The sequence below is a fragment of the Folsomia candida genome, unplaced genomic scaffold (genome assembly GCF_002217175.1).
Source record: "Folsomia candida strain VU population unplaced genomic scaffold, ASM221717v1 Fcan01_Sc015, whole genome shotgun sequence".
In the NCBI taxonomy this organism is placed as follows: domain Eukaryota; kingdom Metazoa; phylum Arthropoda; class Collembola; order Entomobryomorpha; family Isotomidae; genus Folsomia; species Folsomia candida.
Window position 1 is genome coordinate 3,541,253 of NW_019091207.1, and position 17,362 is coordinate 3,558,614.

The 17,362-nt window shown below is 34.0% G+C and overlaps 2 protein-coding genes and 1 long non-coding RNA gene across 3 annotated transcripts; all 3 read right to left on the minus strand.

Annotated features, from left to right (window-relative positions):
- Positions 1–1,537: 1,537 nt before the first annotated feature.
- Positions 1,538–7,573, minus strand: LOC110856402 (acetylcholine receptor subunit beta-like 1). The gene is made up of 6 exons (XM_022104889.2): positions 7,368–7,573; positions 4,584–4,750; positions 4,355–4,399; positions 3,498–3,734; positions 2,852–3,002; positions 1,538–2,413 (listed from the first exon to the last, which is right to left on the minus strand). Exons 1-6 carry the CDS (start codon positions 7,423–7,425, stop codon positions 1,875–1,877), a joined length of 1,197 nt encoding a protein of 398 aa, XP_021960581.2. The 5' UTR covers positions 7,426–7,573; the 3' UTR covers positions 1,538–1,874.
- Positions 7,574–8,734: 1,161 nt separating this feature from the next.
- On the minus strand, positions 8,735–10,608 carry LOC110856282. Its single transcript, XR_002548560.2, has 2 exons — positions 10,440–10,608; positions 8,735–8,977 (listed from the first exon to the last, which is right to left on the minus strand). It is a non-coding gene; the product is annotated as an uncharacterized LOC110856282 (long non-coding RNA).
- A 1,517-nt stretch (positions 10,609–12,125) lies between these two features.
- Positions 12,126–13,228, minus strand: LOC110856418. Its single transcript, XM_022104903.2, has 2 exons — positions 13,121–13,228; positions 12,126–12,539 (listed from the first exon to the last, which is right to left on the minus strand). The coding sequence occupies exons 1-2, from the start codon at positions 13,205–13,207 to the stop codon at positions 12,138–12,140; spliced, it is 489 nt and encodes a 162-aa protein (XP_021960595.1). The 5' UTR covers positions 13,208–13,228; the 3' UTR covers positions 12,126–12,137.
- Positions 13,229–17,362: the final 4,134 nt, after the last annotated feature.

The window sequence follows — 17,362 nt, forward strand, 5'->3', positions numbered from 1 at the left end:
ACATTTAATATAAAGCAATTCACGCAGTCACATTGGTAAGTTTGTAAAATATGTAAATTTTGTAAAAATAATTTACAAACTTTTACAAAATAAAGCGACGCCATTGATTTGACAATGAGAAGTTTACAAAAATTTGGAAGCTAATTTTCCTTAGAAGTATTTATAACATTTTGGAGAATTTTGTAAGTTATGTAATTTCTTAAATTTTACAAAGTTGCCAAGGCCTGCGTGAATTGCCTTAAGTGCCCTAAAAACCACAATTGTCCATTCATATCTGTTTCGTTCTGCGTTTAGGATGGTTACATTTGTACCTTACAAATGACAGTCAAATATTGACTTGACAAATTTTAGAGATGTTGACTACAATATTATTATTAATAACACGTTCTTAGGAAATTTCAAAATTTCAAAATTTTCCTGGTTGGATTAGTAGATTTTAATCATTATATCGGTCACTAGTTAGATTAGAACCAATGTATTTATTTATCTTTACTTCATCGTCATAACCATTTGTTCAGTATATCTAATTTTGTAAAAAAAATTTGGAAATTTTAGAAAAATTAGTTCTTAGGAATGATAATCCCGATAACTATCTACTTAACCATACACGAATACTTTATGTTTTATACAAATATTTATGAAATTTTCATAAATGACGAGTTAGATGTACAAATTTTTACCCATGTCCAGCTTACAACTTCTTTAGAATTATCTACTGATGTAATTCACGTCAAACTTTGTAAATTCGTAACCACGTAAAATTACGAAACTTACGAACTTTTGATGAAACTTGGGAACATCTCGAAGGCAATTTTTGCTTACGAACTTACAAAACCTTACGAAGATGAAAGGCATGTTTTTCGTTCGTAAACTGACCTTCGTAAGTTTACGAGGTTACGGACTTATAAAGGTTGGAGTGAATTGGCTCACTTTTTAATTTTTAGACGAACTATTTATTAGTCTGTGGGCGAAAAGAGACAATTTAATTTTTTGTAAACAAAGTAATCGTCAGATCATTTCAGTAGCCAATTTAGGGAAATTTTGCGAAATTTTAACCATGCCAGATTTTACAATGGCTGATGATATTTTCTTAGAAAGCGACTTAATTACTTGTACAGATTCATTTTACATTTTAAAAGTTACAACAAAAATAAAATTTTCCATAAAAGTCAGGAGGAAACGTATCAAATTTTCGATATCTTTTTAGATATTTTTTGTAAGTAATAATGTTTAATATTTTTTTAGTGGCGAGTTACTTTTGCAGATTTATTTTCAAAAACCTGGATTATAAATTATGTATGAGTTTGTGTGAGAACTTGCCAATTTGTTTGTAAAATAAAGCATGTATTTGAATGTACGAATACATTATAATAAAATAAAACATTGTTTTCCCAGAAAATGCATTAATTTGGTGATGAATGGATGTTTTGTAATTTTGTAAATAATCTGAATTTCACAAAATTTTACAAAAAATGGCTAAATACGTACATAATTACGTTAAAATGCTATCTTAGAAATAAACTAAAAAACTTAATAATTTGTGTATTTATCCTATAAATATTTATTTCATGTAATTAAATGTAACGTGCCACAATATTGTAAACATAAGAAATTGCGACAATTCACGCAGTCTTTAGTAACTTTGTAACTTTGTATGTTACACAATTTTACACAATAAAACGACGCCCTTGATCCGAATTAGTTTACAAAAATTTGTACACTAATTATCCTTAGAAATATTTTTGTAAAAGCTTATAAGTTTACTGAATTTATAGGTTTTACACGGTTACCAAACCCTACGTGAATTATCTCATTGCTCACAGATAATATTGTTTCAAACCAAATTTTATTTCATGCCAAATTATCATTCGTCCTCAATATGGAAACCCTGCCTTAAAAACCCACAAATTTCCAATTATCCAAACCACCCCCAATCCAAAAAAGAAAATCATATCCAAAATATTCCCTATTTTTAGTCTCCTCTCTAAATTACCCTCCTTATCCGAACTCTTTTTTCCAAACAAATTCATTCCCTCATAAATATTCGCGGTGACGAGATTTCCAACAAACGCGGTCAAAATGACCCCCAGTGAAAACAGGATGTACTTCACAATCATCGGAAGCACGAGGCTGGTCGGTGGTAGGGTTTCCATAACGCGGTAAAATATAAGCAGGACGCCCATCCCGGAAATGGTCACGAGCAGTGATCTCATCTCCCTATTTTTTGAGGGAAGAAGACACGTCAGGATGGACAGACAGGTTAACACGTTGAGAGAAAGGACCAGCCAAAGGGCGGGACTTAGTCCCCCGCTGCGTCGTCTAAGGGTCACGTAAAAGGTGGCGTCCTGCTCCAGATAGGGCCCATCGGTGTACTGGTTGAGATACGCGGGGGCTTCGATAACGTCGAAGTAGACTTTAAAATAAAATTGAGAGATTATTTGTAAGGACTTTAAACCATAAGGAGTGCGCATGTAAATTTGGAAGATCACGCAGGCTTTGGTAACTTTATAAAATCCGTAAACTTACAAAATTGTACAAATATTTCTGAGGAGAATTAGTTCCCAAATTTTTGTAAACTTACTCAGATCAAGGGCTTCTCTTCATTTTGTAAAACTATTTTACCCAAAAAAAAACCCACAGATTTTACAAAGTTCCCAAGGACTGCGTGAGTTGCTTCAGTCAGTATCCGGGTAAAATTTTGTCTCATCTATCCGAACCGAATTCGGCTGAACATAACTGAATATAATGATTCGGATTCCGTTTTAATATGCAATTTACCCGAAATTTAACCGGCTCAACTCTGGAGTGACGCATACATAATTTGATAATGATTCATCACAATTTCTTTTACCTGATAAATACATCTCACTCAGATCGGCCGAACGGTCCTTGTTATGAAGCGAGAATTGGAGCTGGTTTCCATTGTAGTCAAGCGACAAAAATTTGAGTACGCAGATCTGCTGGTCCCACGGGTAGTAGGTCACGTCAATCGTACAGTGAGACTGATATGGAGAGCAAAAAATTATAAATCTCAATTAAATACACACGTGTCATGAATAAAATTTGCGCCTGATTTTAAATTGTCGTGGTCATTCAGACCTTGGACAAGCACCAAAAACACAAGGCAGTTATACCACTGAATTGTTTTTTACCTGATTGTAAACCAAAATAATGCTTAATATGTTACTTTAAAAAGTAAATACGGCGTCTAATTCTCACATAAAAAATAATTATGCAATAATTCACGCAGTTATTGGTAACTTGTAAAATTGGTAATTTTTCTAACATAATTTTACAAAATAAAATGACGCCCTTGACCTGAGTAAGTCTACACAAATTTGTGAGCTAATTTTCCTTGGAAATATTTGTAAAATTTTATAAGTTTACAGAATTTTTGGGGTTTACAAAGTTACATACAAGGCCTGCCTGTATTGCATCAATGTTTTACCTTGTCGAAAACTAACTTTGGCCACCCAAATTCCAAATGTATCTGTTACCTTAAGGTGGACTTGAGGACACCAGTCCGCCGTTCCGAGGGAAGAAACCGTCACCAAGGAAGTTTTCTTGGCCTTCTCCATATTTGTGTTGAAACCCGCCTCATAACTGTTTGCCAGCGCGATGTTTGGCGTCCAGATGTGGGTCGGAGCTATGTTTACGGTCGTGACATCGCTACCTTGTCCATGGCGTGGCGTGGACACGTCCGGTTGCCATTGTAACCTTGAATCGTTCCAGAACTGTTAAGAAAATTATGAAACGTATTTATTGCTGAGCTCAGATTCCTTGCGATATATTTTTTTTATTTTAAGAGTGAAGATCCAAGAAAAATGAGGTTCAAATGGTTCATAAACTTTAAGAAATTGAACGACTTTTGATTATTTTGTCTAGACTTCGGCGTCTGTATTTGTTTTTGAGAAATCAAGTTAATTTAATCAGTTAATAAGATAAGTAACATCTTCCTTTGTGGTATTTCATATGACAACGGAGGTCTCCCAGTGTATGCTCTAGACCGATTTTGACCAAAGTAGTGTAAATCGATCACAAATTTAATTAGTGGGAAATTTGCAAAAGACACGATATCCCAGTGGGCACGTTTGACAGATATAGAGGAGAATTTGGCAGAGGAGAAAGGACGACAAATTGTACACTTTCCAAATTTACTGCCATTTTCTCCTCTTTGGATGCAAATATCTGCGCTAAACGTGCCCATGGGGGAATCGTGTCTTTTGCAAATTTTGTACTAATTAAATTTGTCATCGATTGACACTAATTTGATCCAAAATCGGAGAGGGTACGCTGTGAGACCTCCGTTGTTAGTTTATTCTGAATCACAAAAAATCACTAAATAAACACTTACCATGCAAAAATACGCACTGAGACTGAAAGTCTGCTGGGCCAAATTCTGCAAAATATTGAACATTTCAAAGTTAACCACATACTTTGGCAAAATAAAATAATAAATAGAATCGATTTTGCTACTCCATTTTTTAAAAAGAAAATCTAAACGAACTATCAACATTTTTAAATATTTAGAAGTGAAATGAATATTGTTTTAGCCAATTTTGAATGAAGATCTATCTTCTTACGAGTTCATTTATGGTTGATAATTTGAGTGCAATGTCCACCATGACGGGTTCCTGCGTGAAATTATGGGCACTACCTTTACGCCCCGTGGGTGGCAGCATGTCCAACTTGTAGCCATTTTCGGTACTGTCGCCAATCAATTTTTTAATATAGTCTTCTTCAACGCTGGCTGAAATAGAAATTATTTTCTCCATTTGTAACATAAAAAGTTGGCAAATTAACAAAATTGTGGCAATTCAAGCAGTAACTTGCAAAATTCGCACGTGCGAGACGATAGGTTGGCAAAGAAGGAAAGAGTAAGAAAAAATGACAATTTCTACTGTTCATCCGAGAAAAATTTGGCCTTCGCCCAGCCAACTTTCTCTAAAAGGTTAGCTAGCAGCTATCATAATTTTAAGGAATAGCAACTTTTGAATTTTGACACTGAAATAAATTTCTGTAATTGATAAAATAATTAAAATAAACAAATTCCGCCAGGTAACCTTTTAGAATTTCTAGGGCCACATTTTTTTCGAATGAACAGTACTGTCAGCAGGCAAGTAAAAGTCAGGCGTAAAAGGAGATGGGCGATCCATGAAAAGGTCACCCAGATAGCACGTAAAAACAATTCAAACTTTGCCAGTATTTAGAAAAAAAATAATAGAAAATTATTTTTCCCATAAAATTTTTCGATATCTGACCTATGTGACCTGTTATTAAGGGGTAAAACTCATTAATTTTTATACGTTTGTTTGCTTGATAAGTTGAAAACGATTTAGTCGAATTTAAGGAGGGATCGGGTTTATTGTGCTGGGAATTGAAAGTTGACAACGTGTACCATATGGGTGTCAATTTTTTAAAAACTACATCACCAATTCACCACAAACATTGCAGAAAACAAGGGATTTCGGTGGAACTAGATTTCGGGCTGGCGGAGGAGAAGAGGCGTGATTTGGCGATCGCGCCGCGCAAGGCTACAATAATAAAATATTATTTAACACCAGTTTATTTCTATTTTGACGTAAAAGTCATTCAATTTTGTATAAGTTGTACGTCAAAACAAAAATAAAGTGGTGTTAAATAATATTTAGTGTAGCCCTCCGCGTTCCCAACCAAATAACCTTGCTTCCTCCGCCAGCCCGAAATCTAGTTCCACCGAAATCCCTTGTTTTCTGCATTGTTTGTAGTGACTGAGTTTAAAAAATTGGCACACATATTGTACACATTGTCAACTTTCAATTCCCAGCGGAATAAACCCGACCCCTCACTGGATTAAGGTACTAATTTTTTTGTTACGTGCTGTGTGGGTGACCTTTTCATGGATCGCCCATCTCCTTTTACGCCTGACTTTTACTTGCCTGCTGACAGTACTGTTCATTCGAAAAAAATGTGGCCCTAGAAATTCTAAAAGGTTACCTGGCGGAATTTGTTTATTTTAATTATTTTATCAATTACAGAAATTTATTTCAGTGTCAAAATTCAAAAGTTGCTATTCCTTAAAATTATGATAGCTGCTAGCTAACCTTTTAGAGAAAGTTGGCTGGGCGAAGGCCAAATTTTTCTCGGATGAACAGTAGAAATTGTCATTTTTTCTTACTCTTTCCTTCTTTGCCAACCTATCGTCTCGCACGTGCGAATTTTGCAAGTTACTGCTTGAATTGCCACAATTTTGTTAATTTGCCAACTTTTTATGTTACAAATGGAGAAAATAATTTCTATTTCAGCCAGCGTTGAAGAAGACTATATTAAAAAATTGATTGGCGACAGTACCGAAAATGGCTACAAGTTGGACATGCTGCCACCCACGGGGCGTAAAGGTAGTGCCCATAATTTCACGCAGGAACCCGTCATGGTGGACATTGCACTCAAATTATCAACCATAAATGAACTCGTAAGAAGATAGATCTTCATTCAAAATTGGCTAAAACAATATTCATTTCACTTCTAAATATTTAAAAATGTTGATAGTTCGTTTAGATTTTCTTTTTAAAAAATGGAGTAGCAAAATCGATTCTATTTATTATTTTATTTTGCCAAAGTATGTGGTTAACTTTGAAATGTTCAATATTTTGCAGAATTTGGCCCAGCAGACTTTCAGTCTCAGTGCGTATTTTTGCATGGTAAGTGTTTATTTAGTGATTTTTTGTGATTCAGAATAAACTAACAACGGAGGTCTCACAGCGTACCCTCTCCGACCAGTTTTACATATAGATTTCAAGACTTGGTATCTATCTATGGCTAGTTTACTAAAAGTTAAATTTGCTAATTTTTACATACTATTCTCACAATAAATATAACAAATATTAAAGTTATTCACGCAGTCCTTTATAACTCGTAAAATTGATAAAATCCGTAAACTTACAAACTCTCATAAGTTTTACGTACAAATATTTCTGAGGGAAATTGGTTTACAAAGTTTTGTAAACTTGCTCAGATGTCTTCCTATTTAGCAAAAATTTGTAAAATTATTTAAAATTTACGAATTTTACAAAGTTACCAAGCACAGCGTGAATTGCTTCATTATTTCTTGAGCTTTCATTTTGCTTGCCAAAAGCTTTTAATTTCTAAGAAATCATTTCTAACTTTGCTTAAAAACTTTTTTGTAGCAAATTACGAAAATTATATTAAACTTCATCGTCATGTGGTGGTTAGAATTCAAAATTTTAAATTGCCATTGTGCTATATTTAATTAGCCAATTAAAAAATCGAATTGGGAGCTGCATATGAGGATGAAATAAAGTATTTAAAAATCTGTAAATTTACGCAAATTAACTAAAAATTGTATCAAAAAATTGTTTTTTTGTTACCTAAACCTCCCGAGATCCAAACTTGGAGAATAATACATAATATTGAAAATTTATGCATATCTAACCCTTTTAGGAAATACTTATATTTCGTAGTGGAAAATTTTTTTAGTGGATTTTTATACTTTACAATTTATTCAATGTCAAGCCAAGTTCGGCACGAGGTGCAGTGCAACCACTTTCAGGTCAAGTGGTAAACTGGATCAATGAATGAATTTACTTATTAGAAGATTGGACTAAATTGGGCTCACTTTATTAATCTAGCCTTGTTCACAGCAAAAAAAATACTTAAAAAATTCGCATAAGATTATCTTTCAGTAAACACGAGACGGCATTTGTTGATGATTTAGTGTATCATGGTTGGTATTCGCTATATTTACACTCTAAGAAACCCGGTAACTAAGTTATTACCAGGCGGAGTATCTATGGGACTCTACCGCATAGTAATTAATTTATTATTGAGTAGTAGAAAATTAGTTACTAATATTTTCAAATTTCGCGACCAGGGTTATTGTATTTTTGTATTTTGTATTTTTTTGTATTTTTATTTAAATCCAGGGTTATTACCGGTTTTTTAGCAAAATGTCTACCACTCAATAAGAAATTAATTACCATGCGGTAGAGTCACATAGATACTCCGTCTGGTAATAACTTAGTTACCGAGTTTCTTAGAGTGTAGTACACTCAAAATACCGTTTAACAAATCGTTATCTTCTTGCAGAACCACTCTACTCCATGGAATATAATTTGTCACCACATGCACTTTTAGGCAACTGGTATTGAATCATTGCAAATTATTACCCGACGGAGTATGTACATATATGACTCTGCCGGAATCGGTAATATCGATCGTTACGGCATAGTTGTTGTGGTAATGAAATCGCTACCACTCAGAATCAAACTGTAACCAATCAAGTAAGGAATTATTACCAAATCAATACCAGTACGGGGTACATATGTGACTCTACCGGATGCTTTACAAGTGTGGAAACAGTAATATCCGCGAAATTCTTATTCATTACCCTTACTCAATCGTAACTAATTTATTTACCAATTTACGTGCCATTTTTTGCTACATAAATTTTGGTAGAAAATGAATTTGATATTTTTTTTCAATTCGATAATTTCGAAGTGCCAAAAATTAACTGGAGATTAAAGTATGAAAAGTCGCATTTATTTCAAAACTCGTAAAATTTATGCAACTTTAGAAATTTTAAGTAAATTAAGCAGGGGTGGAGTGAGATTACAAATCCATGACACATCCTATGCAACCTTAAGATTTAGGAAATATTTTAATTGTTGCTTTATTTTTAATCCGTTAAAATTATTTGGTAAAAAAGGTAGAGTTGTATATGTATATAACTTCGAAATTTGAAGAAAGCAATACACAATTTTTACTTGGATTTCTTCACAATTATAACTTTATTTAACAAAATTTTTAATATTAGATATTTTATTGATTGATCACGTCCTCCCGAACGCGCAACAAATTAATCCTGCGTCGCAAGTCGCTCGCGGAAATGTGAGCGCTTCACTAACACAATTGTTCAGACATTTCATTATCGGTAGCTTTTCTCCAAGCCAGGTACAAGATTCACCATTCGCTTGCGATTCTAAAAAAAAAAAACCGTAGTAACGTTAGAAGTAGCTCACCCTGTCATGATGATTAGACAGAACTTTGCACCGAACGTGCGGAATAAGCCGGCAAAATAGATCATAACTCGTATATATGCTTGCACCCATGGTGCAACAAAAACGGCTAGCCGTTGCACCATTACTGCAGCATTAGCGACTATCCGGGCTACATAATTTTGAAACCTTTGTCAAAATTGTATGACCATTTTTCCCTGATATTTTGCACTATTGGTGCGTTTTGCATCCCCCTTCCCAATTATTTCGCATCATTTTGTGTTACCGATTGTTAGATGTCAACGGTGCTATTAATTTATTAAAAAATTCGATTCGGTTTGTTCAATACCAATGGTGCGCCAGTCAAGGGGATTTTTAAATAGCATCAATTGATGCAAAAAACTCGTTAACAGACGGACAGACAGACAGACAGACAGACGGACAGACCGTAGTAACGTTAGAAGTAGCTCACTCTGTCATAATGATTTCCATATAACTTTCCACCAAAGGTACGGAATAAGGCGACAAAATAGATTATAACTCTCATAGATTATTGCACCAATGGTGTAATATAAACGGAAAAATAAAAAAAAACGAAAATAGTTTGCACCACTAGTGGAACATTAGCGACAAACGGGATACATAATTTTGAAAACTTTGAAAAAATTGTATGGTTCCTTATCCCGACATTCTGCATCATTGGTGCGTATGGCATCCCTTTCCCAATTATTTATTATAAAATTTATATATTTTAGCGTCAATGGTGCAGAAAAATCGAACAAATAGAACAGATTTTTGGGGGAACTAGATGGTCCAATTGTTACGCCTCATTGATTTTTGGGGTAAATAAAGGGCCCAATTGTTACGCATCATTTTTAATAACCAATTGCTCGGTACTAATGGTGCTACTTATTCCATAATTATAGTCCTATCTCGATGAACTTGCACAATTAATTCGCACCATTTACGCCACGGATTATTCGATACCAATGGTGCGCCGAACTTATCCAATAATGGTCAAGGGGATTTTTAAATAGCATCAATTGATGCAAAAAACTCGTTAACAGACGGACAGACAGACGGACAAGAGGAATTCAATAGCTCTCATGCTACGCAGGGTGAGCTAATAAATACGTAAATGCAAATTGGTATCAAAATTTAGTTTTTGAAGAAATTCACGCCGGCCTTAGTAACTTTATAAATTCCGTAAATTCTCCAAACTTACAACTTTTACAAAATTTGACATATATTTCTGAGGAAAATTAGCTTGCAAGTTTTTGTAAACTTACTCAGATCAAGGGCTTCTTTTTATTTTCTAAAAAGTTTGTAAAATTATTTTACAAAACCTACAAATTTTACAAAGTTATCAAGGACTGCGTGAATTTTCTCTTCAAATTAAAATGTTTAAAAATCCATAAAAAATTGCGTCCTTGTTAAAGAAATTACCTGTTGGTCGAGCAAATAAATTAATGGAGAAGATGATATAAACTACAAAAATTAGCAAATCGTATTTCTTTCGCATTTTGATATGGATAAAAACTTGCAAAAAATCAATATTAATTTTTATTTAGCACTTTCTCCTCAATTTTAACAAATCTGCTGTAAAAATTGATTTGTATAAATTCTTTTATACAAAAATATTACGGATGCTTCATGACGCATTTACATGTTGTTGTCGGCATTGGGATTATTTTGAAGGCTTATTTTTTATCATTATATGTACGCCTGACTTTGAACTTACATAAGTTCAACCAGACTTGATACATGCATTCATAAAGAGAATATTTATTTATTCAATTTAATTATTTAGCAAATGTCGGAAGTACAATTTTGGAATATAAATAATTCATAAATTCAGCAATTTGCTATTTAAATCTTTGAAAAAAATGCACCTTTTGTCTGAGTGATACCTTTTGAAAGCGGAAATTTGTTTCTGAATTTTTGATAAGGTTGAATACCCCAAGCTGTCATACAGTTGGTAATGATAAACAAGAAAAACATGTACCGAAAATGCCGTATGTATGAAAAGATGACTAAAAACATTACGTCATGAATAACAATTTTTGCACAAAATAAGTTTGGATGACGCAATTCAGCTTAAACTGCGTAATTTCATTTATTCGCGACGGAAAATGATTGCATAAATAATATTTTAGTATTTTTAGTCTTATGGAGCTTATCCGTCTCAAATTTTGACTTCAACCGGAAAATTCGGATTCGGTTCGGATGTGTATTTTCTTAACCGTAAATTCGGATTGGGATGGTTCAGAAAAAGTCAACTCTGCTTACAGTGCCTCCGTTTCCGACCAAAAATAGGACCTCCCGACTTCCAGAAGTTGCATTCGATTTTTTTAAATTGATGTAATTTGAAAAATTTAGCAATTTTCTTATTTTTACATCCCCGTACAAGACTCAATAATAAATATTAAAATTCAGTAACAAATTATGTAACTTGCGTGTATATTAGATACATATGTTTACCCTTTGTTTAAAATTTATAGTTATCAAACCCATCCGGCCCAACATACATACCGAAATGTTTACAGCTTCCTGGTAAAGTTATGCAACGTTTTTTTGTCAATTGGACGGTAATTCGACGCTTGGAACTTGTCTCGTGCCGTGTCAGGAATTATTTTCAAATGTGCGCCATATGATGTCTATTTAATGCATATTTATGCAAATCATTTTATTCCATTTTAGTTTTTAAAAATTCATATTTTCGAAATAAAGGGTTCAACTTGAAAAACAACTGCACATTTCTGACCAGCATGACAGACAAATTGGACATTTATGAGAATTTGAACTTGTCATATTTGTCACAAATTTTAAATGTCTGACAAATTTGACATTTCTGACATGTCAATATGCCAATTTGCCAATGACATATCATGACGGCACATCCCTACACACTGCGAGCAAGATTTTCTTTAAATCTATTTTAACTAAATGTATTAAACCAATGCTCAATATTTTTTAATGGCGAAATACTTTTATTTTTATTTTTTAAAAGCTGGATTAAATTGTTTTTAATGAACTATAAGTTTCCGATAAAAACTTGCCAGTTTGTCTGAAAAAAAATATTTGTAATAATTTTGATTTTAGACTCTTTTATTATATACAATTAATCCCCCTCAAAAAAGCTCCTTAATTAACAGGAATTTTAACCCCATCTTCAATAAAATGATGATACGGTTTGTTATTCCCTTCAAATTTAAAATGTCCTTTTTTCGTCAATTCTGCCATGGCGACTTGCTCGTCATACCCGTAATCGTACGTGCACCTGGAACCGGCACAGCTCATATGGGCGCAGCAATCGTACTCCACTTTGCACGCCACACCCCACGCGGCACAAGCCCCGGATCCAATATCGACGTAATCCATGCGGGTATTTTCCCGGATGTAGGAGCACTTTCCTTCCTTCGCCTTCCAGTAGTATTTAGCTGCCGCCCGGCATTTGCGATATTTGAAGTGACTTGAAACCCCCGCTTCCTGTGCGGAACAACAATCTTCCAAGGTTTTGCAGGGTTCTTGCTCTTTTCGACAGGGCTAAAAAATAAATCAAAATATCTTGAGAATTTTTTTTGTTAAATTTTGTATTTCAAAAATTTAAAATTTTCCAAAGTGTGAACCACCAGTAAAAAATGGGGTATTCATTGCGAGTTAGCATCGTTGGGTAAAAATAAAGTTCTCAGACAAATCTGAATTTTGAATGAATGTTGAATTTTGGGTTGGAAATTCATTTGCGAACTTACCCAAGCCTGAGTGTATTCATTACGAGTTCGTATGTTCGTAACATTATGTTCGTAACAGAATTTTGAAAAAAAAATTGCAAACTAAATACTAGCCTTGGATTCGCACACGTTCGCTGATGAATTTTCCAGCTAAAATCTTTGCGAACTCGTAATGAATACCCTCGATATTTAGGTCGCAAAATTTTCTTCAAAATTATGCTGCGATACGATCATGCTTCGTAATGAATACTTCCAATTTTCTCTAGGTCCGAACATTTTACAGAGTTCTATAATTATAATAAATTTTCTAGATCTGGAGTAAGATAATTTTTTTGCCTAATTTTTGAGGTAAGAAATTCAGAAAATTTTTCGAGTAAATCATGCAATATGTACTACCTTTGCAAATTGCGTTACATTTTCGGCTGTTGAGGACGAAATTGATAAAATTAGTAAGATAACGATGGAGTGGAAGGGTGACGACATTTCTTTCGCTTACTTTGTGTTCTGACAAATGAATGAAATTAGTTGAACGGTTCAATAATATGAATGAATTTGCTTAGATTGCGCACTTCCGGACAACAATGGACAATTAAATATGTAGTTTCGGTTTAGTATTATCGGAAAATATTGGTTTTTCTTAGTGAGGCAAATACCTAACAACGAAAAAAATTACTAAGTATGAATTTGACCCACCCCAAAAAAGTGACCATCTGCGATATCTCAGTCATTTCTCAACCGATTTTGATGAAATTTTGCACCGATTATTGTTGCATAATATAGAAATGGGATCTGATCCGACTAAGCGATTACGTGATCTTGACCGGAATTATGGGCAAAAATGTAGCCTTAGAAACACATTTGTAATTATTGCTAGTTACTAGCAAACGTTATCAACAGTTTGATACCCACGAATTGTAGGGCAGTTTATCCCGAAAATTTAAAGCATAAATATATCAAAATCTGTTAAGAATTGGCTTAGTTATTCCAATTTGAAGCTCAGAAATTCCTGCTCGTGCTACGAATCATTGCCATTGACAACGACGCAAGACTAATAAATTGAAAACAAATTACATTCAAAACTGTAAACAGCACAACTAGTCGTTTCTGTAACATGCTTGGTAAACTGCGTGAAATTGTTGTTGTTGGGTTTGCACCTCCAGATCAGGTGTTTAGTAATCTAGGCCGGACATTTTGACCAAAATGATATAAATCGGTTAAGAAATAACGGATTTATTCAATTTTAAACACCCAGCATTTAATAAAATTATTCCGCATCAAACTACTGAAAAGGGGTAGTGCAATGCAGTTATCCAATGGGCAATCTAATTACCCAATTAAAAGTTATAAATAAACAAGGTCCCTAAAAAGGGGAAATCTTAGTGAGGGAGTGCAATCACAACTAATAAATAAAATTAGATTGGAGAATTTTTGCATCACCGCTCTCGGTACCATTTTTACTGGAAGAATTAATCGTTTAAATAGAACACTTGCTCCCTCAAAAGGTTCGATGATTTTGCATAGAGTAGCCAAATTAATATATGAAATTGAAATTTGTATATTTTTTTAAACAAATACGTAGCTCATAATTATTTAGTCATTATATCTTACATATCTACCTCAGTTAATTTAACCCACTTCTCGTTCACTACACAGTAAAAATGTATTTCTTCCTCAATTTATTCAATTAAACTAACAATTCATGCATATGCAAAGAAAAATTTATACTGCATCCAGTAAAAATAGTATCGAGAGCGGTGATGCAAAAATTCTCCAATCTAATTTTATTTATTAGTTGTGATTGCACTCCTTCACTAAGATTTCCCCTTTTTAGGGACCTTGTTTATTTAAATTTTTTGTTAATTTTTATGTAATTTTAATTTATTTTTGTAACCAAAACAATTGTAAGCTAATTTTCCTTAGAAATGTAGAATTTTGTAAAATTTTGCAGTAAAAGTTTACAGAGTTTACGGATTTTACAATGTTACCAAGGCTTGCGTGAATTGCCTGGTTAAAATCAACCACTGTCCATTTTGAACGAAAATTTTCCCCGATGAAGACCTCAAAAAATAAATGTTTTGGCACAAACGATTAAAATTTTGTTTAAAAAACATGCAACAGAGTTTTATTTTAAATGATGCAATAATTTACATATGAGCAGGCTACCGACTTTGATACAAAAAATAACTCAAATTCGATATGCAAATATAATTCAATAAATTTATTAATCACATTTTTAAATTTTATATTTTGCACGTTCATATAAAGTCAATTCAGTCCTTGTTAAGATTCGTAGATTCTGTAATCTGACAACTTTTACAAAACTTTAAAAATGTTTCCGAGGAAAATGAGCTTACAAATTTTTTGAAACTTGTTCACATCTTTATTTTATAAAATTATTTTACAAAATTTACTGATTTTACAAAGTTATCAAGGACTGCGTGCTTTTATTCAAAAGTTCATTTCTCCCCCTATTTGCAGTTTAAATCGATGTCGATGGTTTTGCCTTTATGTTCCCGTAGGACGCGGTCCTTAATCGGCGTGCCATCGATTACGGCGGCATAAATGAAAATCTTGCTGTACAAGGTTTTCCCATTGTAGCCTATTTTTCTACTCAGAAAAGTTACCCCTTCGGAATTGTCCTCCCGAATCGCGTACCCGTGGTAGCCTTCTTTAATCTAGGCCGACCGGGAGCACTTAAAATATTTACCCGGTTTACTGGTGATGTCTGTGTCAGGGGCGTCGCTAAAAGAAAAATCAAACTATTTAAATTCCCATAATTAACTTTGTAACTTCATAAATATTGAGGAAATTCACGCAGTCTTTGGTAACTTGTAAAATCGGTAAATTTTGTAATATAATTTTGTAAACTTTTACAAAATAAAGAGACGATTTTGATCTGAGTAAGTTTACAAAAAATTGGGAGCTACTTAATTTTCCATCCAAGTTTTGTAAAATTTTTACAGAATTTCCGGATTTTACAATGTTGCCAAGGCCAACGTGAATTGCTTCAATAAACCGTCGCAAATTTTGATAGATTGTAGCTAATTTAGTACCCAAAGTCTCCACAAAGTTTCATTGAATTCCGCCTTAAATAACCTGTGATTTCGTCATTCTTCTGAAATTAGTCAAATCTGACTGTCTCAAAAGTAAGAGATAGGGCATTTTCTTAATTACTTAATTTAGTTTAGTCACAAAATTACTCACCTATCCGCCCAGTTAGTTATTGCTATGCCAGTACTGGTCAAGATGCCTACCGGGAAGCCTCTTTCCGAGTACCAATTGGGACAAATAGACCTTCTTCGTGAGCAGGGAGCATCTCAATCGAGAATTTCTCAATTTCTCGGGTGTTCTCAGAGTGCTATTTCGAATTATGTTAATTCAAAAACCCATCAGGCACTCCAAATAAGTTCAATTGATCGCCCTAGTATCCTCACATCTCGGGATGAGCGAAAAATTGGGAAACTTGCCGCTACAGGGCAGTACTCCATCCGAGAAATTCAAAGGGAGCTGCCTTTCAACTTCTCGAAGGACACCATACATCGGTCTCTGACCAACAATACCGACCTGGAGTGGAGGAAAAAGCTCACCCAGCCTCCTCTGACACAGCGCCACAAGGACGCAAGGCTGGATTTTGCCAGGACCCACATGTCATGGGACAAGGAGTGGCGAAAAGTCATCTTCACCGATGAAAAAAAGTTTAATCTGGATGGCCCTGATGGTTACTCCCACTATTGGCACCATCTAAAGAAGGAACCAGAAATATTTTCCAAACGACAAGCAGGTATGTCTAGGAAGATTTTAAACTCAAAATTTACTCAGATCAAGGGCATCTCTTTATTTTGTAAAAGTTTGTTTGTAACATTATTATACAAAATTTTACAAATGTTTCTAAAGAAAATTAGCTTACAATGTAAATTATTTTACAAAGTTTACAAAATTACCAAGGACTGCGTGAATGATCTAAATAATTTGAATTTTCTAATTGTATTGTTCCTCAGGAAGGCTCCATTTTTCGTTCTGCTCGAAGTTCTGTTCTTTTTCGGGTAGAGGAAAGATTTTAAAAAAAGTATGTGGATTCACGTCGAATCCGAAATCGCCTAGTTAAAGGGGACCTCTTCCGGAAAGCGGAACAAGAGATATTGGAAAGTATTTATATTTATGCTAAAATTACTGTCTATTTACATACTAAAAGCATTGCATTGCGACAAATTTAACTATACTGTTCATCCGAGAAAAATGTGGCCCTAGGAATTCTAAAGGTTACCTGGCGGAAATTGCCTATTTTGATTATTTTATCAATTACAGAAATTTATTTCAGTGTCAAAATTCAAAAGTTGTTAAGATATTACTTAAAATTACGATAGCTGCCAGCTAACCTTTTAGAGAAAATTGGCTGGGCGAAGGCCACATTTTTTTCGGAGGAAAAGTAATAAAGAACAAAATATTTAAAATATTTAATAAAGAACATTACCAAATTATTCAACTCACTTAATATTTAATTGAACTTAGGAGGAGAGCGTCACCACCTGCCCTTCACAGATCTCGATGTCCTTTGGATATGTGGTAGGGTCCTATGAGTGTACTAAAACCCTGAAGTGGTTTGACTCCGTGGCCACATTTGCGCCCGCCACACCCACT